The sequence below is a fragment of the Eupeodes corollae genome, chromosome 2 (genome assembly GCF_945859685.1).
Source record: "Eupeodes corollae chromosome 2, idEupCoro1.1, whole genome shotgun sequence".
Taxonomy (NCBI): Eukaryota; Metazoa; Arthropoda; class Insecta; order Diptera; family Syrphidae; genus Eupeodes; species Eupeodes corollae.
Genome location: NC_079148.1, coordinates 66568105 through 66594706, shown reverse-complemented (window position 1 = coordinate 66594706; position 26602 = coordinate 66568105). Strand labels below are relative to the sequence as shown.

At 31.6% G+C, this 26602-nt stretch overlaps 1 protein-coding gene across 2 annotated transcripts in view; it reads left to right on the top strand.

Annotated features, from left to right (window-relative positions):
- Nucleotides 1-26602, top strand: part of LOC129946960 (probable cationic amino acid transporter) — a 38322-nt gene that overhangs the window by 3356 nt on the left and 8364 nt on the right. For both annotated transcript variants that reach the window (XM_056057344.1, XM_056057345.1), the window contains exons 3-8: nucleotides 15087-15215; nucleotides 15282-15435; nucleotides 15506-15637; nucleotides 15692-15790; nucleotides 15850-16058; nucleotides 16121-16292. In XM_056057344.1, coding sequence (XP_055913319.1) covers nucleotides 15087-15215; nucleotides 15282-15435; nucleotides 15506-15637; nucleotides 15692-15790; nucleotides 15850-16058; nucleotides 16121-16292 — 895 coding nt within the window. The remainder of the gene's footprint in view (nucleotides 1-15086; nucleotides 15216-15281; nucleotides 15436-15505; nucleotides 15638-15691; nucleotides 15791-15849; nucleotides 16059-16120; nucleotides 16293-26602) is intronic.

Here is a 26602-nt window from a genome sequence, read left to right as displayed (position 1 = left end):
TTAGTTTTAAGTAAATTTGATTCCACCATTTAACATATTTAATAAAGAATAATAACAGTTTCAAGATCCCTAGAATTTAAATAAATTGATATGTCCGTTCATCTTTACGTTTGGAATACGTGTTTGTCGCCCCTTAAGAGCTGACATCAAATACATTTTTGTTTTGCAGATAGTATTATCAAAATGTGCAAAAAAGGATTTTAAAAAAATTTCACTTTAGAAATTTGAAGAAAAATAGTTGACTCAAAATATCTCCCGAATCCGGGAAAGTCCGGCTTCAATTAAATTGTATGTTATATCGTTATGACAAATTCAACTAAGAATAATCAATAATTATAATTTATCACCTCAAATATTTTGTGTAATTTTTGAAATACCGAAGTGAGAGTTTTCTTTACAAAAAATAAAAACCTGGGCTGGAATCGGCTGAGGTGATTGTTGATAAATGACAATCAAAATGATCGAATTTGATCTACGTAAGGTGATAGTCAAATTAATACCTAAAAGCTTGCACAATGAACATGTGATAGTCATTTTCAAACAAATATAATTATTCAGAATCAGAATAGAGCTACCAGATGCTTAGTCAAACGAATGGACATTTTTTTCAATTAGCTTTTGTATGTAAAGAAAATATTCTTGTTACCGACAAAGCTTATGAAATTAAAAAAACACGAGTAAAGTCAGAATGTTATTAAAACACAGGCAATTTGATAGCTTTATATACATATGTACATAGATATTTTATAGGAATCAATTTTAAATTTCACCATAGCAACAATGAATTTTGACAATTCCAATCTTAAACTGTTCAATCAAAGTGAATTTAGGTGAATCATCTTACACAGACGGAATAAAAATGACAGTCAATTAAACTTTCAAAAATATGATAGTCAATTATCACCAAACATTGCTTTCAACATCTTGTAAGTTTTTAGAACTATCCGATGGAAGATTCTGGAAAATTCGAAAATTACATTTCAACTTCTAAGCGTCAAAGTTTAGCCAAAAACCTTATCTTATAAAATTCAAGAGACAAAATAAATCTATTTTTGAAATTTTTTTGTTGAGGTGGATATGACATTAAAACAATATAACCAAATAGAAGCTGATACAGTAATTACGACTTTCGCTCTTTTTTCAAGTTTTTTTTTCACAAGTTTTGCTTAATTCCGAAGCCTGGAAGTTGGAATGTATGTTTTAGAACCCAAACCATTTGTATTGACATTGATTACCATCAATTACTATAATAGCAGTTGCTTAAATTTAAACGTCTGACAGTTACAATATCATTTTAAGGAGTAAAACTCTTATTACTTATATACATTTCAAAAAATTGCCTTTATAACACAGTAGTGATTAGCGACTTTTCTCGAAATATTCTATGGTATGGTTGGTTTAAAACTTTATGCAAGAGATATTGGGTTGAATCCCTGCCTGAGTCTTCTAAAGTTTTTTTTTCACGGATACTGCCTCTTGCGAAGAATTGGCAAATCCTCCAAGAGTAATTCTTGTCATGAAAGGTGCTTTCTTAAATTAGCCGTTCGTATTCAGATTAAAACTGTAGGTCCCCTCCTTCCCTAATAACATTACTCGCACACAGGAATAGTTGAGAGTTGTAAACCACTAGGCCCTAGTTGTCAACGGACTGTTGCGCTACCTATTTTCTTTTATTTAAACTTTCTAATTTTTTGGAATTGAAAATCTTTTAAATAATGCATATAACAATTGGTTACAATCAAAACAGTTTTAAAAAAATCTAATTATTTAAAATTAAATTTACAATTGCGGCTACCAACATGTCTATTGTGTATTATTTGCAATCAGATAGTAGAGGGCTTCCGAATGGGACCATTTTCAAGTGATTTCCCAAAAGTCTAAAAACGTAAAAAAAACGTGTTTCAGCTAAATTTCCAGGACAAATCCGGCCACCTAAATGTCTGTCGAAACCATATTTGTAATCAGCGAGTCGTAGGCTTCAATATATGCAAAGCATTTGAAGTTGTTTTTCTTTCCATTTCAATTTTCGTAACAGTTGTACTCTTGGTACACTTTTTCCCGGAAACGCAGCCAGTACAAGCTTTCCTTTCACGCCAAAAACTAACCATCAGCTATTAGACAATATCAAAGGTTCAAATTATTTTGTATTAATTAAATAATAAAAACAGGACGTAATGTAAAATAGCTCTGTCATAAATTTACTACATTTTGGTTATTTTCTTTTTGATAGATTGCTACAGAGATAACATTCGTCTTTCGTTTAAAAGAGTCTTTATTAAATATTCATTAAAAGGATTTAATGATCGACTATACCTACAAACTCATTACCGAGTGCAGCTTCTTTCTCTTGATGTTAATAAAAAATAGAAAAACTTCAAAATTGCTTTCATTATGTTTATTTATATAAAATATTTTCCATTTAAATTCAATTCAGTTGCAGTAACAAAATAAGGACTTTAAGTATATTTAATTGCAACAATAACAATGTCCACGTCCTTGCAAGTAGTAATCGTATTTTGGTCTCGAAGGACACCAATTGTCACGATATCTTCGATCGTTGAGCCAACATCTATCTCGACAGGGCCTATTTGCGATAACTCCAGCTAGAAAAATCACCAGAACAAACACTGAGAGCAAGTTGTACTTCATCTTAAAAAAAATATATATTTTCGTTTTTAAAATTGAATGTTTTGTATTGCCTCAACAGAAGTTGCACTCAAATTAATGATACATTTTTGAAAAAGTCTGTTTATATACCAAAAACTTTCAAAAAAAATTAAAATATCTATGAATTTATCCTAATTTTATTAAAAAATTAAACAAAACAATAATGTATTGATAAATATATAAAAAGCGTATGAAAATTAAGGTCGGGTATGTATTGTTAATTTAAAACGTGAGGGCACATGGTGCAATTATACAAAACATATTAAGTCTCTTACGTTTAATTGTTCTTGTCAAATAGCATCTTGTTTTATAGATACTTTCTTTAAGAAAAAAGTTAATTGTTCTTGTGTTTATTGTTTGAGAACTTTTTTGTATTCTTGAGTACCATAAAGGTCAACCTATTGTTTTTTTCAAGATGCAAACGTTTTTCAACAAAAGATAAACCTTAGAAAGAGTTTACAAAGAAAAGAAATTATGGAAGGGAAAACTTAAATCTTTTTTTTTTAAGTGATTTTTGATAATATTACAACAACAATGTGTAACTATAAAATATTTGCGACGCAATATTTTTTTAAATACAAATTAAAGAAGGGATAGTTTCCTTTCATATTCCTCCCTGCAATGAATCAACAATATAAAGATGACCTTAATTTTTGCAATTTATATATTCATGCACAAGTACTCTTAAAATGAGTTAATGAGTTAAGGAAAAACTTTATAAATTGTACCATCAATTTGAATAGCGAGAATATTGTTAAAGCATTGTTGCAAATCTTTTAGAATGTTTAGTTATAATGTATGACTTGTTACGGTAGTTTCTCCTAGTACCCATAGTTTTTTTTCCAATAAGAGGTTTCATTTTGAATAGCTCGCTATATAAACAGCTGTCATTTTTGAAGCTTTAATTTCTCGACATTTAATAACTAAAAGTCATTATTTAAACAACTAAAATAAACACTTGAAAAAAGCTTTGGAAATGCAAACACTAAGCAACAAAATTGTTAACATTTTGCAGTGAAAATTCGTAATTTGTGAAGAAAAAGTTTCCTGGTTGTATTATTTCTCGAAAAGGTTTTAATTTACTTTCGAAAATTTGGTTTAAACATAATATACATATCTCACTGTTTATACTCACCACTTTATATTCCGTTAAACAAGTTGTTCTTTTTTTCTCAAAATATTTTGGCTTTTATTGCAATATGTATAATCTGCCCAACTGCTAACAATCGCTTTTATTTCGTTTTTGTTAAATGCATTTAGACCAATTTTTTGGGAGTTGGACTATTTTCACTTAGCTTTAGTGCATTATTGGCCAAGATTGTTATACCAAAGGTCTTGAGTTCAATTCCTGCCTGCGCCAGCTTGATTTTTTAAACGGTTATTGTCTCTTGCGATAGATTGACGAATCCTCCAAAGAGTAATTCTTTTCATGAAACGTGCTCTTCTCAAATTAGCCGTTCGGATTCGGCATACAAACTTTAGGTCCCCTCCATTCCTGGCATTGAATGGTTGAGATTCACTAGGTCTTAGTTCTCTACGATCTGTCGAGTTAACCAGCTTTAGATTCAAGTTAAGTGAGACAGTAGTCTAGTTTATGAGTACATAGACAGGTGTTTAAAGATGAAACAAATGAAGCGAAATTTGCGTTCGTATTCGAAGGAACATCGGTTGTTTTATTGACTTAACGGAATATATAATAGGCCAGCATGCCACTTGCAGGAAGTCTTTGTTAAAATAATTATTTATTATAAAATGTCAGTCTAAAAAAATGAATTTTTAAAGACTTTTTAGTTAATAGATCATTGTCCTTTCATCGTCTTATGTATTTTTGATACCAAAGTCAATAAAAAAAGAGGCTGGGATGCGACCCACACTGATAACTTCCCATCCCGTCTGTCGATTTGTCTTGCTTAAAAGTTTGTCTTTATGTACTCGTATCAATTTTTACCAAATTTGCGTACAATTTTTTGTAGATTTTATTTTTAATGAAAAAACGGACTGTTGGATTCTTATATAAAAATTACTGAATATCGAAAACAATATTTTCTGTGAAATAAAATAAGTTTCAAGCCAATATTTTTAAGTTTTGAAAAGCTATTTGAGCCGAAAGTAAATTTTTACCAAGTTTTAGTATTGTTTTTATTTTAGAGTTTTATTTTTTGTAAAAAAAACTGTCAATTCGATTTTTTAAAACTTTTACCAACAATATTTCTTATGAGATAAAATTACTTTACAGCCAATACTTAAAATTTTTAAAGAGATATTTGAGTCGAAAATCAATTTTTACCAACTTTTATACATTTTATTTTAGGTTTTTATTTTTTTGTAAAAAAACTGTCAATTCGATTTTTTTCAAACTTTAATTGAATGTTGACAGCAAGATTTTTTGAAAGATAAAAGTAAATTAAAGCCAATATCGCAAAGTTTTGAAAAGATATTTGAGTCGAAAATCAATTTTTACCAACTTTTATACATTTTTTTTGGGAGGCATACGTATGGTCGATAAAAAAATTTTGTCGACTGGCCAACTGAAAACTTTACAGACTCTTAAAATGTCGACTGAAGTTTGATCGACAAAAAAAAGTTGCCCATTTAAATGTCGACTATAAAAAATGTCGACTGAAAAGTTGTCGGTTAAAATGTCGATTGTTGTAAAGAAAAAAACAAGAAACTCTCTCTTTAATGTGGAAACTCAATTTTATTTTCAATTCAATGATATACTATACACATCGGTTCATAAAAAAATACAAATTAATAATTTCATTAAACAAAACTTTAAACTCATATAAACATAAACATTAACAGTTAACCGAGAGTGACTTGTTGATCGACAGTGACAAAGTGAATGATGTTCACATGCATGCAGCACGCGCCGCATGCGGCATCATTCACTTTGTCATTGTCGACCTTTTACTAGTCGATATTTTCAAAATCGACATTATAAGAGTCGGCATTTTGTTCGGTCGGTATTTTTATCAATCGACTTTTCGACAATCGACATTATAATGGTCGACTTTTTTAAATCGACATTTTAAAAATCGGCAAATCGTACCCAACCCATTTTTTTTTAGGTTTTTATTTTTTGTAAAAAAAACCGTCAATTCGTTTTTTTCAAACTTTAACTGATTGTTGACAACAAGATTTTTTGAAAGATAAAAGTAAATAAAAGCCAATATCTCTAAGTTTTGAAAAGATATTCGAGTCGAAAATCAATTTTTACCAACTTTTATACATTTTATTTTAGGTTTTTATTTTTTGTAAAAAAACTGTCAATTCGATTTTTTTCAAACTTTAACTGAATGTTGACAACAATATTTTTTGAAAGATAAAAGTAAATAAAAGCCAATATCTCTAAGTTTTGAAAAGATATTTGAGTCGAAAATCAATTTTTACCAACTTTTATAATTTTTTTTTTAGGTTTTTATTTTTTGTAAAAAAACTGTCAATTTGATTTTTTTCAAACTTTTATTGTATGTTGACAACAAGATTTTTTGAAAGATAAAAGTAAATTAAAGCCAATATCTCAAAGTTTTGAAAAGATATTCGAGTCGAAAATCAATTTTTACCACCTTTTATAAATTTTTTTTTAGGTTTTTATTTTTTGTAAAAAAAACTGTCCATTCGATTTTTCTCAAAATTTTTCAGAATGTTGAAAACAATATTTCTTATAAGATAAAATAAGTTTGAAGCCTAAATTTAATGTTTTTGAAAATATATTTGAATCGATATTCAATTTTTACGAACTTTGAGTAATGTTTTTTTTTAGATTTTTATTTTTTATAAAAAAAACTGTCAATTAGATTTTTCTCAAAATTTTATTAGATGTCAAAAACATTATTCTTCGTTGCACAAAATTGTTTAAGAGATAAAATCATATTTCAGTCGTAAAATTTTGGAGGTGACAATTTTTTTTTTGTCAGTTTTATTGATTTGAAAAAAAAACCGTTATATTGATTTTTTTCTAAAAATATACCTGTTTGGTATCACGTTACAATCTATTATATAAAATTTAATTCAAGTCTCTAGCGTTTTTGGTTCGTAAGATATTTAGGGTTAACCAAAATTTTCACCTTTTTTTCAAACTGCTATGGTAAAAAAACCACCCACGCAATTTTCTTGAGAGCCCTTTCTGCATCTTTCTGCCTTATTATATGTATAACAAAATTTATTTGAAGTCGATATCTCTTCTGGTTCTTGAGCTATGGACGACGAAAAAACGTCGCGAACGTACGGACGTACGGACGTACAAACGTACGTACACACGCACGCACAGACATCTTTCTAAAAATCTTTTATTTCGACTCTAGGGACCTTGAAACGTCGAGAAATGTCAAAATTTTCAATTTGACAAATCGGACCCATTACAATAACTTCCTATGGGAAGTTAAAAATTCCATGAAAAACGAGTTCCTACCCCTGAAAATTCGAAAATTATGTTTAAGGGGTCTCAATTTTGAAGTTGATAGAATATTTCCAAAATTAGTAGAAACGCCTTTAAAACTGTATTGCAAAACATTACAAATAAAATAGAACATTTTTAATCAATTAAATAACTTGATAGAAGCGTCAAGACATTTTTCAAGACCAATCCTATTTTCAAATTGTTGTTAGAATAAAGTCAGGGTCATAAAAAGTCTTGTTAAAAACGTATAGGTTTTCGTTTTTTGCAAGAAAAGTTTTTTTCAAAAAAAAAATAACTAAATGTTAGCAACAATGTTTCGTATACATACATATGTTAATATAAGTTTAATTATAAAATCTCTTTTTGTTTAAAAGAGGTTTTTAGTGGATAACCAATTTTTACTAATTTTTGTAGCATTTTTTGAAAGTTTACAGATTGGATTTTTACGTTAAAAAAAATAAACACATAGTGAAATCATTTAAAGCCAAAACCTTCATTTATTCGCGAGATATCGAGAATCGGACTTTAGTTTTTATCATTTTTTGTAGATTTTAATTTTTATCAAAAACCTGCTGAAGATAATATTGTTATAAGACGAAATTAGTTTCACGCCAATGTCTTTTATTTTTGCTAAGATATTCGTGTCGAAAATCAATTTTTACCAATGTCTTGTTTTATTTTTTAATAAACAATACGTTATTTCGATTTTTCAAAAAAAAATTATCAGACGCATACAATGATTTTGGAAGTAAAATCATTTTTTGTTGGAAAAAAATTCGAGGTGACTTTAATAATTTCTGTTTTTGATTATTAAAATAAACTATTGATTGATTTTTTTTTTCAAAATTGCATTAGTTGGTATCACGTCACATTATTTAGTATATTAATTCGTGAAATATTTGGAGTTTATTGAAATGTTCATTTTTTTTTTAATTGCTTTAGTAGGAAAGCACCCACTCAATTTTTTGAAAGACCTTTCTTCATCTTTTTGTGTTTTCATCTGTATACAAAAATTTGGTTGAAGTCGATATCGCTATTGAGAAAAAGAATTCTACTGAGCTTGAAATGTCAAGATATTTTTAATTCGACAAATCGTACCAATTATGTACAATAACTTCCTATGGAAAGCTTATAAAATATTTTCGAAATTCAATTCACTGAAGAAACTCAAAACGTATGTAAAATAAATATGGTGGTTTTCATGTTTGAGGGATCTTTCTTTTCCTTGAGCTGAACAATATTGATAACGATATCGATTTTAAGTAAATCGCTTTTTCCAATATAAAAACTTTTCAACAATATTTGAGAAATATGTCCTTTTTGTTTTTCGAAGGATTTTATGTGAAGTGAAAGTCATATTAAAATTCATTCCTGGAAATGCTGAAGGATATCTGCTGAAAATGTATATCAAATCTGTGCACACTCCAGCACATTTTTCACCATTGTACATAAATCAAAAACAAATTGACTTACAATGAGTAGATATCTGGAATTCAGAAAGTTATAACTCTTAAGTTTCATATAATTATGGAATTACACACCCCATTAAGCCACATGCAGACTTTATAGCCGTATACTTTATGTACATAGGTATATTTGTTAGTTGTAAGAAGAAGATCAAACCACCCACCATTCGGTTATTATTATTTTATTTTCAATTTCTTTCCCGTGATAAATCATCCTTGCACATCCAACTTTGGATGTGCGATTTCTGCTCGATGATTGGCGGGCGATATCAATTACTAAAAAATTGATTGATTAAAAAGAAAGCTACACAGAGCTAGTAGATACGAGTAGGATGTCATTGGAATAGAATAAAACGTTTTTTGTTTTTGTGTTTTCATTTATCTCCCATCAGCGATGACAGGTTACATCAGATAGCACAGTGCTTATAAATCGATTTCTCGTGTTCGGTTAAATTAATAAAATAATATTTTATGTAGAACTCAATTATATTACACTCATTCTTGTGTGTTGTTGTTGTATGACTTTTTATAGTCACTGTTAAGATTTTTATAGGTTAGTAAAGTTTTAATTGGAGTGTTTATATTAAAGTGTTCAGTGAAATAAAAAAAAACATTTTCTGATACATAATATTGTTTTTATAATGAAGGATAAGTTATTTTTATTTTAAGCACTTTGAAGATTCAGAAACATTTATAATTTTTCATTAAACAGAATATTATTTTTAATTAATGAATACATTTTTTTATGGTCAACTGAAAAGTTTAACACTTCATTTACTTGGTATTTCCCAAAGCAATTAAATCGTTATAAAGATTCATAATCTTTAAACTACAAAAAGGCGAACTATAATTAATTAAGGACTGCTATCGGGAGTACATATGTTTCCACGAGCGGCGTCTCCTATGACACTGTAAAAATTTGTTTCATTAGAAATCAAACTGCAATTAAGTTAAATATTTTATGGTTTTGCTTAGTGACAGTTATTATATTGGACTGTAGTTTGGTGATTAGAATTTACTTGGTTTTACATTTTGATCTAGTGATATCTACTAGTAAGTTAGTTAGTTTTAAAAACTTTTTATTCAAAGATAAATGCAGAAATACAATATTTTACAATATTTTTTTTGCTAAAGTCTTTAGGTTTGGCTATAAGCCGTCTACCTGAACGACATTTTTGTATATTCAGTTGGTAAAAATAAGTCATATATTTATTTTATCGGAAATAGAAACAATCTTTTTTCTTTCTAAAAATCAGCATCACTAATTCTCCTTCTATAATCTAGTGCTCTTTTTGTGTATGTGTATAGAACATCCCAACAACGTCTTTTTCAAGCGTCTTTTCTCCAAACTACGATATACGAATTGCATTTAAAACTGAACTGCAATCAAATGGTAAACGTCCTCCCTCTCCTCACGGTTGCATAGATCGCACAATATAGGCAGCTCAGGATGGTGTGGCATGTAGAAAAGATGTATAAGTTCACCTCTTACCATAAATATAGTTCTTATCATATCAGTATTATTCCTATCGAAAAAGTATGTGTTTCCTTGTAAATTATATTTAATGCTGCTGTAGTGAAGCCTGTGCAATGAAGACTGGGCTTCATTAACGTATCTGTTGTATGGGTACCGGCCAGATTTTTCCATAATGCTCTGAAATTTTCTCCTCAGAGTAATTGCTCCTTCATTAGCATACAAATTGAGGTCGCATCCGTAACAATTTGGAAGTTCTTGCCATTCCTTGACGTTGTTTGCTAAAAGATGCTTCATTACAATTTTTGGTAAGCGCCTTTCTTCCATTACCATAATTTTTACTATATAGTCAAATTAATTAATACGCCAAATTATATGATCCATATAGAAATAGGATGTTCACCCCTTATTTTGGTAACGCTAAAGCTACACTTTGACTTTATAGTGATATTTACTATCTCATTGATAAGTAACAGAATTAAAGTGACACCTTATTCACTTTGCCAAAGTGCAACATGACCCACTTTTGTAAAGATTTAAAATGGAAGACATTTCTTAAAGACTTATTTCAATCTTTTTTGGGAAGTTTTTTCATGCCTTTTTGGGAATTTATATTTGTTTAAACTTGAGGACTTATTTCATTTTTATTTTGGAGAGTAATTTCTGGGGGAGTTATTACACGGAGCTGGAAATTTACACATGTCGATATCCAAAACAGCCAAAACAAGGAAGTACTATGAGAAGGTTCTACTTTGGATAACTACAATCACAAGAGATTGTCATGTCCTTTTTAGATTAAGTCTTTCACAGCCTTTTAAGAAGCCCTGCGTTGCCTCTATCATCAAATGATAGATTTCTGGCGAGCTCTACGAGCAGAGGAAATAAGAGGAACTTAGGCTTTTCTGATGCGGAAAAGGGAAAGGGGAGCATTTGTTATTTGCGATTGAGGAGTTAGAGGGATGTCACAGAAAAAATTAGGTTCGAAAATTTTACCAACAGGTTAAAAAAAAACTAGTCGCAAACCGCCTGTGAAGACAATAAAGCATACATCGTAGTACACAGTTTATGCTGAGAATATGGAAAAAAACACTTCTTCCAAATCATATAACGGCAATCGAATTACGCTAGCAATAGCGTCATTTAACTTAGGCGATGCAGAAAACAATTTCACCTACCTTATCTTGAAGAAGTGAAGATAGCTGCGTCGAATCTGAAATCCAACAAAGCTGCTGGATCTGACGGCTTGGTAAGAAGTAATCACCAAATCATTTGCAAAATATGGTCGGAAGATAGGTTGCCCGATGAGTTGGATATCAACATAGTTTGCCCAATCATGAAGAAAGAGAACTTCTTAATTGCGCCAGCTAAACAATCATCAGTGTCCTGAAAATTATTTATTAGATCCTTTCTGTCGTGAATGTCTGATGCAATTCGTCAACAAAATGATAGGTTGATATCAGTGTGTCTTCAGACCAGGAAAGTCTTCAGTTGATCAAATGTGAACATTACAGCACCACGAAATTAAAATCACACATCGATCTCTTAAATCGAACCCAAGTACACCAAAAAGAAGACGTATTTTGTTGGAAGCAATTTTGGACTCGTTGTTTCACCTTTCAAAGCTGAACTAAGGGAAAGCATATGCTGTGAACTATATCTGTACTCTGAGCATCAAAATGGTGGCTTTTGCAGAACAATGAAATTCAGTAAAGCTTTCTAATTCTGCTAAGTGCAGTTTGAAGGAACTTCAAGACTCAAGGCGCTGTATTACAAATCATGGCTTTGAAGATAATGTAGTTCTTATAGGACAGGGGCACGTGTGGCGATATTAATTTACCACAGAGTTAATTTGCTTTGACACCATTAGTCCGTGTTTACGCAAATAATTCCTGAACACAAGATGCATGCAAAAGATTTTCTGAATGATATAGTCCAGTGAAATTAGGCGAAACATGGAATCAACTTTGAAATAAGAAATAGAAAGCTCGACATTTATTTAAAGCTTTCTTTTAGTGCCTCAAAAATATAGTGTCCAGGTTATAAGTTATGAGCATCCAATAGTTGCCAAAACTGCATTTTGGTGATTATCTCCGTTTTTATAGGTCCAGTTATGTTAACACCTTTTATCATCATTCCTTCTTAAGACACTGGAAAGATTGATTGATATCCATTTAAGGGCACGTATCGATACAAGACTTCTGTCTTCGCCTCAACATGCCTACTGTAAGGGTAAATCGGTGGAAACAGCGTTACACACTTTAGTACGCACCATAGAATATTCCCTCCATCATAAAGAGTTCACTTTGGTTGCTTTCCTTGACATCGAAGGTGCCTTTAACAACGTGGACACATCTGAAATCACATCTGCACTGACATCTCTAAATGTAGAGAGTTCCCTTCGGGAGTTAATTCATTTAATGCTTACTAGCAGAATAATTAACTCAAAACTAGGCAACTCTTCTTGCAGACGATTCGTTAGTAGAGGGACACCGCAAGGTAGTGTTCTATCCCGTCTCCTCTGGAACCTAGTGGTGAATGAAATCCTAACTAGTCTGGATGCGGAGGGTTTCAGAGTGATAGCCTATGCGGACGACGTTGCTATAGCAGTTTCAGGAAAGCATCTTAACATCCTAAAAGAACTCTTACAAAATGCCTTGGACAGACTAATACTTTGGGCTGATCGGTGTGGACTGGGTGTTAACCCACACAAAACCGATCTGGTCTTATTTTCGAGGAGATACAAAATTCCATTTGTCAACCCTCCTTATATTAAAGGAATCCAATTAAAATTATCAGACGAGGATAAATACCTAGTTCTTGTCTTAGACAAAAAACTAAATTGGAAACGCAACGTACAGGAAAGAGTCAAAAATGCTACTGTAGCCCTCTTTTCTTGCAAAAAAGCTATTGGTAATAAATGGGGTTTACAGCCCAGAATCACGCATTGGCTATACACATCGGTAATCAGACCGATTTTAACGTACGGTGTGGCAGTATGGTGGACTGCTTTAGAGAAAGGTATAAACAGGGATAAGTTAAATAAAGTCCAACGTTCAGCCTGCCTATGTATAAGCGGATCGCTTCGCACGACCCCGTCTGCAGCACTTGACACCTTTTTCTACCTTACACCTCTTGACATATTTAGCAAACAAATAGCTGCAAGCTCTGCTATTCGCCTCAATGCTTCATCGCAGTGGACTAACAACAATATTGGCCACTCCGTAATTCTAAGGTACTTAGAATCAATTCCAAAGCACACAGACTACACCATCCCCCAACTACAATTCGACAGGAATTTCCAGATTTCTATACCTACCAGATCTTTTTGGGAGGATAGGACATTCTTAGAGGATGAGTCAATCCACTTTTACACAGATGGCTCAAAAACCAAAGAAGGGGTTGGTGGTGGTGTGTACTCTGAACGTATGAAATTAAGTCTCTCATTCCGCCTTCCCAATCATTGTAGCGTGTTCCAGGCGGAACTTTTGGCGATTAAGGAAGTCTTGTCTTGGCTCAAAGAAAACGTGATATCAACATCTGATATCCGTATTTTTCCTGATAGCCAGGCCGCTATCAAATATCTGGACTCTGTCTCTACAAACTCTATAACATTCCATAACTGTCGAGCATCTCTAATGGAGATGGCGCAGCAGTTTAATATTCACCTTTGCTGGGTGCCGGGCCATAGAGACATTCCAGGTAATTGTAAGGCAGATGAACTCGCCAGGAACGGTACAGTACAGCCCATCCTACCACGTTTGGCAAGTACTGGCATACCAATCGCTACTTGTAAACTGCTACTAATGCAAGACGCTACGAGGAGGGCAGGCATCAGGTGGACCAACATCACCACGTGTCAAGCCACAAAAAAAATCTGGCCAACACTGGATTTAAAACGTTAAAGGTGCTTGCTCTCTCTAAGCCGATCGCATATAAGCTCGATAATAGGTGTCATAACCGGACACTGTCTAATAGGAAAGCACGCCACGAGAGTAGGCGTATTCTCAAATGACTTTTGCAGAAGCTGTATGGACGAGGAAGAGGATGAAACGGTTCTTCATCTTCTCTGCACATGCCCTGCTCTAGCTCGAAAACGCAAGAATTACGTAGGAGAATTCTTCTTTAACGATCTAAACGATCTAAGTCATATCAGTATAATCAGCCTCTCACGTTTCGTAAGGGACTCTAACTGGTTCCATTGAGCTTAGGAGGAAGCCTCAAGATTCATGTGGTATCACAATGGGCCATTAAACTGGCCTAAGTGTGTCCGTTTCCATCTTGGACAGCCACTATAACCTAACCTAACCTAACCTATGTTAACATCTTTACCAAAATTAAATAAATAAGGTTTGGTAAAATGTCTCATATTGTTTTCTAATTATGTCTGATTTGTCAGATTAAGTTAGTAATGTCTCATGGCTCGGACTATAGGTTATTAATGTCTGCTCAGTAAGGTTTTAACTATCTGACATACGCTGTTTGAAAGTGTTCTTAAGCGGTGTCTTATATTTTGTATAGACATATGCTTCTGACGTTTATGAATTGTGTCTATGAATATGTAAATAATAACATTTGTCATGTTGCAAAAAGACATCTTCTTTTGAAATTCTAAAACTATTGACAGTTTAGTTCTTCATTGTGTTTCATAAATAAATCGGGCAGCTCTGATCAAACTCTACTTAAAGCGTACTCGGGCTATTATCTGCCTCTTATTTCTCTTTATATTTACAATTGTGTACACTCCTAAAGAGCTTGGAGTAGTTGCTTATCCTTCCTGTGTCCTAACTCATTTACGTAAAATATCTTCACATTGATAATGACGTGGCTGCCATATTGGATCTGTAGTTTATTTTTGAAGGCTGCAATTTACCATGTTCACTTACAGGAATATTAATTTAAATTTCGGCTCCTTACAAAAACAAACTTATTTTATACACTAACATTGACTTTATTAGAGACATTTAAGTGCCACCCGTATTATTAAAGTGGGCGTTAAGCCTCCCAAGTTATAGCCACATAAGCAACACTTCTTTACTTATGGAATATCTAAATTATTTTTGTTTATTAATATTTTTAGATGAAGTTTCCATTTCCATTGCCAGCTGGAGTTTCATCTGGAGTTGCGCTTTTTTCGAAATTGGTCCGCACAAAAGATCTTAGAAACGTTCCCAATGATAGTGCTCGAAATACAAAACCAAAACTAACAGTAAATACAAAATATTAGTTTTTTTAATTTTAAACAACTTTAATTAATTCTATTTGTATTTTGAAGAAATGCTTAACTACGCTGGATTTAACATCATTGGGTGTGGGATCTTGTTGTGGAACTGGAATGTACCTTGTTGCAGGAATGGTAGCAAAAAATATTGCTGGACCAGGTGTAATATTAAGTTTTATCATAGCAGCAGTTGCAAGTATATTTTCAGGTAAGAAAATTCTTTCTAAAGCTTGTCACTGTAGGAATTGAAAATTTTGAATATACATAATTTTATAAAGGTGCTTGTTATGCTGAGTTCGGAGTTCGAGTGCCAAATACTTCAGGATCTGCATACATGTATTCCTATGTTGCCGTAGGAGAGTTTGTTGCGTTTGTAATTGGTTGGAATATGATACTTGAGTATTTAATAGGTAAGAGATAAGCTTAGAAGTTATTGAATATCTAACGGCTTAGAATTTATTTAGGTACTAGTGCCTGCGCATGTGCTTTGAGTTCTAGCTTTGATTCGTTATCGGGTGGTCTAATAGGTCAAACTGTGGCAGACTATGTTGGAACGATTTTCGGTTTGTGTTTTGTCTTAATTTTATTTGAAGACTTAAAACTTTTTATATTTTTTGTAAAGGTAAACCACCGGATTTTATTGCATTTTGTATCACAATACTAATGACATGCGTACTTGCAACGGGTGCAAGTAAATCAGTTTTGTTTAACAATTCGCTCAATATTCTTAATTTGGCTTGCTGGGTGTTTATAATAACGGCTGGTCTGTTTTATGTTGATACAAGTACTTGGACTGAACATCAAGGATTTTTACCATTTGGTTGGAGTGGGGTAAGGTTTATTTTTGTTTTAATTTCTATATTATAATTAATGTTGGTTTTGTTTTCTTAAAGGTTTTTTCAGGAGCTGCAACATGTTTTTATGCATTTATAGGATTCGATATTATAGCCACAACAGGAGAAGAAGCACACAGCCCACAAAAAAGCATTCCAAAAGCAATAGTTGTCTCATTGTTAATTGTTTTATTCGCATATGTCACAAGTAGCCTGATATTAACTTTAGTTGGTAAGTTGTTGAAATATTTTTTTCTTTACATTTTAAGGAGCTTTATAAGTATATAAAAGAATCTGGGAAGTGACCCACACTGATAACTTCCCATCCCATCTGTCGATTTGTCTTGCTTAAAAGTTTGTCTATATGTACTCGTATCAATTTTTACCAACTTTGCGTACTATTTTTTGTAGATTTTATTTTTTATGAAAAACGGACTGTTGGATTTTTATATAAAAATTACTGCATATTGAAAACAATATTTTCTGTGAACTAAAATAAGTTTCAAGCCAATATTTTTAATTTTTGAAAACCTATTTAAGTCGAAAGTAAATTTTTACCAAGTTTTAGTCTTGTTTTTTTTAGGTTTTTAATTTTTTGTATAAAAACTGTCAATTCGATTCTTCTTAAAATGTGTCTTATTGTTGAAAAAAATATTTCTTATAAGTAAAATATAGTAAGAAGCTATTATCTGAAATTTTTGCAAGGACATTTGAGTCGAAAATCATTTTTTACCAACTTTTGTTAATTTTTTTCCGTTTTTAATTTTTTGTAAAAAAACTGTCCATTCGATTTTTTTCAAAATTTTACTGAATGTTGACAACAATATTTGTTTAAAGATAAAAGTAAATTAAAGGCAATACCTCAAAGTTTTGGAAAGATATTTGAGTCGAAAATCAGTTTTTACCAACTTTTATTAATTTTTTTTTAGTTTTTTAGTTTTTTAGTTTTTGTAAAAAAAAACTGTCAATTCGATTTTTCTCAACATTTTTCAGAATGTTGAAAACAATATTTCTTATAAGATAAAATAAGTTTGAAGCCTAAATTTCAAGTTGATTAAAAGATATTTGATTCGATATTCAATTTGTACCAACAAAACCGTTAAATGGTTTTTTTTTTTAAATATACTTCTTTGATATCACGTTACAATATATTATATAAAATTTAATTCAAATCTCTAGCGTTTTTGGTTCGTAAGATAACCAAAAAATTCACCTTTTATTCAAACTGTTATGTTAAAAAAAAAACTACCCACGCAATTTTCTTGAGAGCCCTTTCTGCATCTTTCTGCCTTATTATCTGTATAACAAAATGTATTTAAAATCGATGTCTCTTCTGGTTTTTGAGCTAAGACAATTTTCTAAAAATCTTTTATTTCGACTCTAGGGACCTTGAAACGTCGAGAAATGTCAAAATTTTCAATTTGAAAAATCGGACCCATTACAATAACTTCCTATGGGAAATTAATAAGCTATGAACCACAAACTAGCAGTTAAAATTTTCAACAAAATCAAAAACACATGCGTTTAACACAGACCTTGGGTGACATTTTTCACGGAAAAAAGGAACGAACGCTTTCGATTCGAACGCAACGAATGTTGTCCTTTTGTTTCATAAAATCCGAGCCCTGAATTGTAATCTTTTATATCTTAAAAGTTGGTATAGAATTGTTGGTTTCAGTTTTTATTGTCAAATACGCAAATATAAAGTGAAACTAATACTTTTCTGATATTTTCCTAGAGGTTTCATGGCAAAAACTTAATCATTTTTTAAAAATGTAATTGGCACTTTCGGCAACAAAAAGTTAACTTTGATTCTCGACTCGAATATATTTTCAAAATTAAAGATTTTCGCTTAAAAATAATTTAATTCAATTTATTTCAAAACAACTACTATTTTAAACAGTTTTTAAAACTTGTACACCACACAAAATTTGTACAACTTCTGTTGGATTCGAATATTTCGAGAATAGATGAAGATTATTTATTTCAAAATCATTTTGTTCTATGTACAAATTTTCTTGTTAACGTTAGATAATGGTCGAAAATTAATTAAATATTGTTTTTAATAACAAACAAATACTTTATAAAAATGCTCAAAATTGATAAAATTGGCGTACGATTAATAATGTCCGAAAACAACCAAACAGACATTAAAATAACATTTTTTTTATTTTTAGTTAAATTTTTAGAACAATTCTTTTGAAAATTTGTTTACAAAAAAGGTTTTCGGCTATAAAAGAAGGAACTTCTTCAAGTTTTTTCATCTCGCACACAATTTGATTATTAATATTTTGTTAAAGTCTTAGAAATACAGACAAAGGGGCTCTTTTTATTGTCATGGATCTAAAAAACATACTTTTTCAACACAAAGCTTCTTTTTATTTTATTTATTTATTGGAATGTCTTGTTACACATTTTTGTTAAATACAGTATTGGCAACTTCGGTCAATTTAGAAGTAGAATCAAAATTAAATAGGTCAATTTTAACTTCTACAACAATAACAACGTCCTAAGTTTTGTATATCATAAGAGTATTTGGGCTTCAATGGGCACCTTTCGTCACGATACTTTCGATTATTTAGCCAACATTTATCTCCACATGGCCTATTTGCGATGACTCCAGCAATGAAAATTACTAGCACAAACATCGATATTAAACTGTACTTCATGTTTTATACAATTCGTAATTCTCCAACAGTTGTTTTACTTTACGAGTGATGATATTTCAGGAAAACACATGATTTATATACCAGAAATTTACAAAAAGCTGTCCAAATAAATTATAAACTGTTTTAAAACCGGCATTGTTTAAATCATTTATAAAAAAATATGATTAAAAATGAATGCCACAGGGAAAAATATTGTGGAACTCAAACAACTTTTCTGGAAAAAAAAAATATTAGTAACACTAAACATTTTTTTGAAAATTATGTCCATTATAAGAACTTAAAAACCAATCGACTTATAATCAAGCCTTTAGAACAATAAATAATATGGAAGGGTTTTCAATAGGTATCCAATATCCATATTTGTTGTACGTAGGTTTACATTTTATATTTACAATGAATAACTTCTGTAACAATTTCTTTGGAAAACCATGTGCCCGTTATAAGGTAACAATATATATTCGGCCTTAATTTTTGCACCCATTATGAATTAAGCTATTCAACGTTTAATTAATCTTTTATGAAAAAGAAATTGATAAAATTAAATTTTACGTATATTTTGAGTATATAAATAGAGTCTTTAAAAATTGTACAGCATATATTCAAGTGCAACAATTCAAGTATTTACAAATCATTCAATTTTAAAACGAATATTTTTGTTTAAACATGAAGTACAACTTGCTTTCGGTGTTTGTTCTGGTGATTTTTCTGGCTGGAGTCATCGCGAATAGGCCTTGTCGGGATAAATGTTGGCTACATGATCGCAGATATCGTGATGATTGGTGTCCTTCGAGGCCAAAATACGATTACCACCTGCAAGGACATGGACGTTGTTATTGTTGCAGATAGTTAGTTAAATCTTTTTAATATTAAACCTGTTAACTTTAACTGACTCTTGAATGGATTTAAAAATAAACTTTAAACCAATATTGAAATAAATAAAAAGGAAATGTAATTTAAATTTTTTATTTAATAATCGTTGGGTTTTTCAATAATACAATTGACAATTTGCCAACTCGGAGAACCTACGTCGCTAGTTTATTTTCTTGAGCTTGATTGTATTGTATGCTACGGACGAATGAATGGCAGTAATAGTTTTGACACTTCGTCCAACTCATTGCCTCACTAATACGACAGCATCACACAACGAATATATGGCTCAAATTTTTGCACTTAATTTTTTATTGCATATCTACTAGGATGAGAATTCATCATTCAAAAATTGGACATAGAGCTCTTTAAGTTGCGATCAATGATTCCGAATTTCGGTAGACATTTTTTGTTGACGTTGCTCGTTGGGGTACAATGATGAAAATGATAAGTTTACTTAATAAATTGAAAATGATAGTTCTTGACGATTAGCGAAAGGATGCGTTCATAAATTAAATTAAAAGCCGTCAAATCCCTATTAGAAAACCCGAAGGTGTGAACACATGCTGCTTGTTGCTTCTGCTTGATTGTTTTAAGTTTTATTATATCCATGTCACCAGTGTATAGTTTTTTAACATTTGTCCAAAGGCAGACAAGAAGAAAAAAAAGAGTCAAAGTTCCTCTAAAAATTGTCTTTTGGGAGTCCCACAGGGATCCGTGCTGGGCCAATTTTATTTTTGGTTTATATTAATTCCCTTTTTTCACTTCCTTTCCGAGGTAAAGTCAGAGCCTTTGCCGATGACCTTGGAATTGCATACTGTAGCAATAGTCCTTTGAATCTAATTTCAGATATTAACTATGATGTTCACTTGCTAAGATTTTGATTTGCTACACATGAGTTAATTGTGAGCAACAAAACAAAGTTAATGTTTTTCAGCCTAAGAGGTAGTATCTCTCCTGACATACCAATCATTTTTCATTCTCACGATTGCCTCAGTCATAAGTTACTTTATGGTGAGAGTAATGGTCATCATACTCAATCATACCATCCAAACGTTAAATTCAGTGGTAGCTGTTTTGAAATTGAAATAGTTGAAGACTTTAAGTACCTCGGCATCTATATTGATCAAAACCTTAACTGGGACAAGCACATTTCTATTTTAAAAGACTATCTTCTCTCATCCACCCGTTGTTTCTACCACATGAAAAATCATTGCTCTTCAGATTTGTTGAAGATGGTTTATTTTGGCATTTTTCATTCCAAGTTGCAATATGGAATTCCCTGTTGGGGCGGTGCATATGTCAACAAACTACAACAACTCACCGTTATTCAAAAATCAGCTATACGTAACGTTTGTAAAACCCATCTTTTAACACCATCAATGGAACTTTTTAGGTCTTTAAAAATTCTCCCCGTTAGACATTTATATTTTGTTTAAGTTTTAAAAGTTTTTTTTTTTTAAAGAGCTGGATATTTGGAAAGTCCGATTTCCGACACACGAAGTCTTAGAAGTAATTCCTCCTATATAGTAAATATCCCATATTTTCGTACGACAGCTACAGGAACTCCTATTCCATTGCTTCCTGCAAACTTTTTAACACGCTTCCTATAGAAGTTCGTAAAATAAGAAATATTGGCGCGTTTTTAAAAGAAATAAAGTTATGGCTTCTTGCCGTAGACCACCAAGAAATAGAAACTTTGCTACGTTACACTGTCTAAAATTAAACTTATAAAAATAACCAAATACGATTTGTTTGCTGAAACTTAACTTTTAAAAAAAGATTTTTTTAATTTTCAAATTTATTTTTGCTAATACTATTTTTATTTTTCTAATTTATGTATAATTTATATTAAATTTTTTTCTTCCATTATATTTTTGTAACCCCACACAAAATAAAATCGATGTGGCATCACCACTATTTTAAAAAAATTGTTGTTGTCACTAACTATTCTTATTATACAATGTTATTGTTAACTATGTATTCGAGCGCAATGTAATATATGAATTCATTAATAAGAATAAAGAAATTATCTATCTATCTATCTAGTCTTGGATGTGAACCACACTAATAACTTCCCAATCGTGTCCGTCTTTCAATATTTCTAAAACTTTAGCAAAATGTTAATGATAATATTTTGTGTGATATAAAAAATCTTAAGTCAATATCTTTCTTTTATCTTTTAAAACTTGTGTCGAAAACAATTTGTTATCAGTTTTTGTAGGTTTTCGTGTTTATTAAAATAAATTGTCTATTAAATTTTTGTAAGAACTAACTAAAAGTTGGCAACAATATTTGTTTTTGCTTGCGACATTTTTAGTCGAAAATAAATTTTTTATCGGTTTTAGTACCATTTTTTAAAGGAATTGATTTATTAGAAATATTACCAAGTGTCAAAAACCTTATTCTTAGTTGCCTTAAATTATTTAAGAGGTAATTTTTGTTTGTAAGATATTTGTGGTGACAAATAGTTTTTTTTTAGTTTTTTGAGTAGTAAAAAAATATTAATTGAATAGGTTTTCAGAACTATGATAATTTGATTGATTACATTATAAATTACTATAAAATTGAACATAAGTCGCTAGTTTTATTGATTCGTGAGGTATTTCAGGTCAATTTAAATGTTAATTTTTGTTTTTAACTGCTTTAGTATTAGCAATGCACGATTGGGTCACACGAACTTGCTTTTGTATCCAGAAAGTCTGTTAAAAAAATAATTCCATAATTTAATATTTGAAACTTAACCTTAAAAATAGGTTTGTCTTCAAATATTGAATGCCATTTTATTCCCCAAAAAACTTAGTTTTTCAATTTTTTGATTTGAAAATCGGTAGTCCTTTTTTTATTAATGTTTATGTTATTTATTATGTTTACAAATTTCCAGTTTTTGTTTTAAAAAATTGTTGTCAACAATTAGTAAAATTTTGAGAAAAATGTAATTGACAGTTTTTTTCACAAAAAATAAAAATCTAAAATAAAAAAAACTAAAAGTTGGTAAAAATTTACTTTCGACTCAAATAGCTTTTAAAAAATTAAAAATATTGTCTTCAAACTTTTTATTTCACAGAAAATATTGTTTTCGATATTTATAAGTTTTTTTTTTATTAAAATTCAAAAGTGAAAATCAAAAAACGTTTCATAAAAAACTTAAATTTAAGAAATGCTCTTAAAATAGATAAACATTTGATTTCGACTAAAAACTATTTAACAAAACAAGACTTTCAAACTAAACTATTTCTTTATATGAACAATATTTTTGGTCATTTAAAATTTGTAAAAATAATTTAACTGACAACTTCTTTAACCCAAAACGAAAACCAACAAACTTTTAAGCAAGACAAATCGACGGACGAGATGGGAATTTATCAGTGTGGGTCGCATCCCAGCCTCTTTTTTTTAAATTATTTTTAGTATGTAGTGAATAAAAACATATTTATAAACATTTTATGTTTGCTTTTTTAACGACATGTTAATCCTTTTTTCAATATATCAAATTTAGGAACAAAAAAGTTTAATATTTTTTTTTAAACCCAAAGGAATAATTTTGATATTTTGATCATCGAATATTATTTAGAAAAAAAATATTGAGATCAGTTAATTAGTTCTTGATAGACCGTAAAAAAACGATCTAAGAAAAAAAACTGAGAAAATTGTATACAAATAAATGTATCGGATCGTCTTTGAGAAAACTCAAATTTTGGACTTTTGACCGAAAATTTTGTGTTGGAACAACTTTTATTTTTAGTCTTAAGAAATAATGAAAAATATCTTAACTCAAAACCCAGGACAGACAGATAGACGGACGGACGGAAAAGGGGGACTTACTTTTTTCAACTTCTCTACTATCGTAATGTCATGTTTGATTAAAATAAAAATAGAAATTGTCATTCTGAACCTTTTGTTGCTCAATCTGGTGTTCCTCAGGGAAGCCATCTTGGATTTAGGTGCACATTTCTGTTCCCACTTAGAATTTACACATCACATTTATTTTTATTGTTAATAAGGCAAGTTCTATGCTTTGTTTAATAAAACGCTGGCAAAGAGTTCAATGATCCCTATGTTACTCTTTTTCTTTGTATAATTGCCATGTTTGTCCTCATCTTGAATGTGCTTCGCAGGTATGGACTCCCTATTACGAAGTTCATAGAAAACGTATTGAATCAATTAAACATAATTTCATTCGCTTTGCCCAAAAGAGTCTTCCTTGGGAAGAGCCTTATGATCTGCCTCCCTATGAACATCGTATTCTACTTCTTCAAATGCAATCTCTCCATCAAAGGCATTCTAATAATGACTTAGTATTTTTTCATCAACTCATTAATGAAAATTGATGCACATTACTTGCTATCTTGTGTACATTTGAACTACCGACGCGGAACTCATCACCTGCATACATTTGATTTTATACATATTGACTTCCATAGAACTAACTATGGGAAGAATGAAGCTTTAAGTCGAATGAGTATTTTATATAACACTGTCCATCGTTGTTCAGAACCAGTGCTCCACTATCGTAAACGTTCTCATTTTATTTTTTTTTTCTGCAATAGTTAAATGGTAATTATGTTTTGTATCTTGTGCGTGTGTTAGGCTAACACATGCACTTATGTAGAGCCTCTGATCGTAGTTTGACGCTTGCTATAAGCTTACTACCTTCTGAAATTCTGAAGTGTAAAAAAAGTGTAAAGAATATAGTCCTGAGATCGTAACCTGTGAAACCATTTGGCTGATATCGTTATCCTTTGGTATTGACAGAGCACCTTAACAATCAAGTAAACATAAAATATCTAAACAAAAGTTTTTTTCGAAATCTATATAATTTCAAATTTAAAAGAAATTACTGACTGATCCTTTTTTCCTCTAAAAAAGGAGGGTAGGTAGAAATGGCTATCTCAAGGCAACCTAGCCTGAGATCCAATTAGCGCTGAAGTGCGCCGTTTTGATACCAAAAACTCGTTTGACCTGTGATAGAAAGGGAAAGATTTATGGAGAAGCTTCATAGCGATTATGTCAGAGTCATTTTGTCGCATTGAGAAAAAAGATTAGGTCTCTAATCTTTGTCTCAGATAGCTCATCAAGTTCGTGAATGAATGCTTTTCCAAAGTATTTCATTCTAGTGTTTGCCAAAGCAGGACATTTGCAGAGGAAATGGATTATCGTTTCACTTTCTCTTTAGTCACTACAACTAGCGCAACTTCTCCGCATGAACTCTTATAGGCCAATGTCCGGTACAAACCACAACAATCCTAGCTATGTCTTGCCTTGGCCTGCATAGAAGATCGTTTGTACGGGTTTTGTTATAGGTGGGCCATATCTTCCTAGATATAATGCAGTTGGGTAAATTGCTCCAACTTTGGTTTGATTCGGTTTGGTAGATAGAAAAGATTTTACCATTCAAAGCACCAAGAGGAATGTTAACCATTTCCGCAAGTGAGCTATGAAGGGCGGATCCTTGCCTGGCAAGCTCGGAACCCAGATCAGGGTGACACCGAGGTTAATATTCAGGCTCGCAAGCTCATCGCGACATTGCTAGACCAATTTAGATGAGGATGTGGCCCAGTTAATGGCTTTGACAGCTGTCTGAGTGTCTGTGAAGATAGCCGCATTTCGGTTTTGGTTTGGGCTTTGTTTAAGTATCTTACATGCCTCCCTTATTACCAGCAGTTCAGCCTGAAAAACGCTGGCAAAGTCAGGAAGCCTAAAAGATTTAGCTACATTTAGGGACTCAGAAAAGATCGCAGAACCAACTCCGCACTCCATCTTTGAGCTGTCAGTAAATATGGTTGTGTCGAAACCTATCGACACGATGTCATCCTCCCAATCTTCTTCTGATGGGAAAATAACCTTAAAACCCTTACTAAGGTTCAAAGTGGGAGTGCAGTAGTCAGTTTCTACCGAGATAATATCTGAGGGAATCAATTTCGTTGTGTTGCTGTGACCATAAGGTTTTGACAACCAGCTATTTGATTCCTTCAAATTAATAGCGCTGCAGGAAACTATGTATTTAATACAAAGGTCGATTGGTAAAAGATCCAAAATAACGTTTAAGGCGTCCGTTGGGCAAGTACGCATGGCCCCTGTGGTGCCCACGCAAGCTGTTCTCTGAACCTTCTTACGCTTATTAATGTTATAGGCTTTGCTAAGAGCAGGACACCACACAATCGACCCATATTGGACGTACTACGACTGTGTACGTCCATAAAATCAACTTTGACTGAAGTCCCCACTTTTTGCCGAAAATTTTGCTGCAGGCGTAGAAAGCAACACAGGCCTTCTTAACCCGTACTTCAATATTTAGTTTCCAGTTTAGTTTAGGGTCGAGTATAACTCCCAAATAGACCGTTGAGTCGAGGTAGCGTGAAGGGCGGTACTTTAGTTTTTGTGGTAAAGAGCAACAGTTCAGTTTTACTTTCGTTAACTCCTAGTCCACAACTCGTGGCCCAGCTGCTAACTTTCTATAAAGCTGACTCCGTGATTTCACTAATCACAGAGGTGTACTTTCCTGACACCAATAGCACCAAATCATCCGCGTAGGCTACCGCCTTCACTTCACATCTCTCTAATTTAACGAGAATTGTATCCATGACCAGAAGCCATATAAGAGGCGAAAGGGCATCGCCCTGGGGTGTTCCCCTACTCACGTGTTTTGTTGCAATTATATTACCTAGAGTGGCTCGAATCTTCCTACCACTGAGCATGGAAATAATCCATTCTCGAATGATGTCTTCTACACCGAACTTAACGAGCGAGTCTTCTATGGATTCGGTAAGGACGTTGTTAAATATAGTGCAATAACAATAAAAACATTTCAATTAAGAAGAAAACTTACTCTTATATTTGCCATAGGTATGCAATAAGAGCAATGAGATTCAAAATATAACAATTATAATGAGTATTCGCCCAAGTGACCCCAGTAGACAAAATCACTACGATAGTAGCATCAGAATTTAACTGTTTCCTTATTTTGATATACATTTTAAAGTAAACTTAAGCGGAATATTGGTAA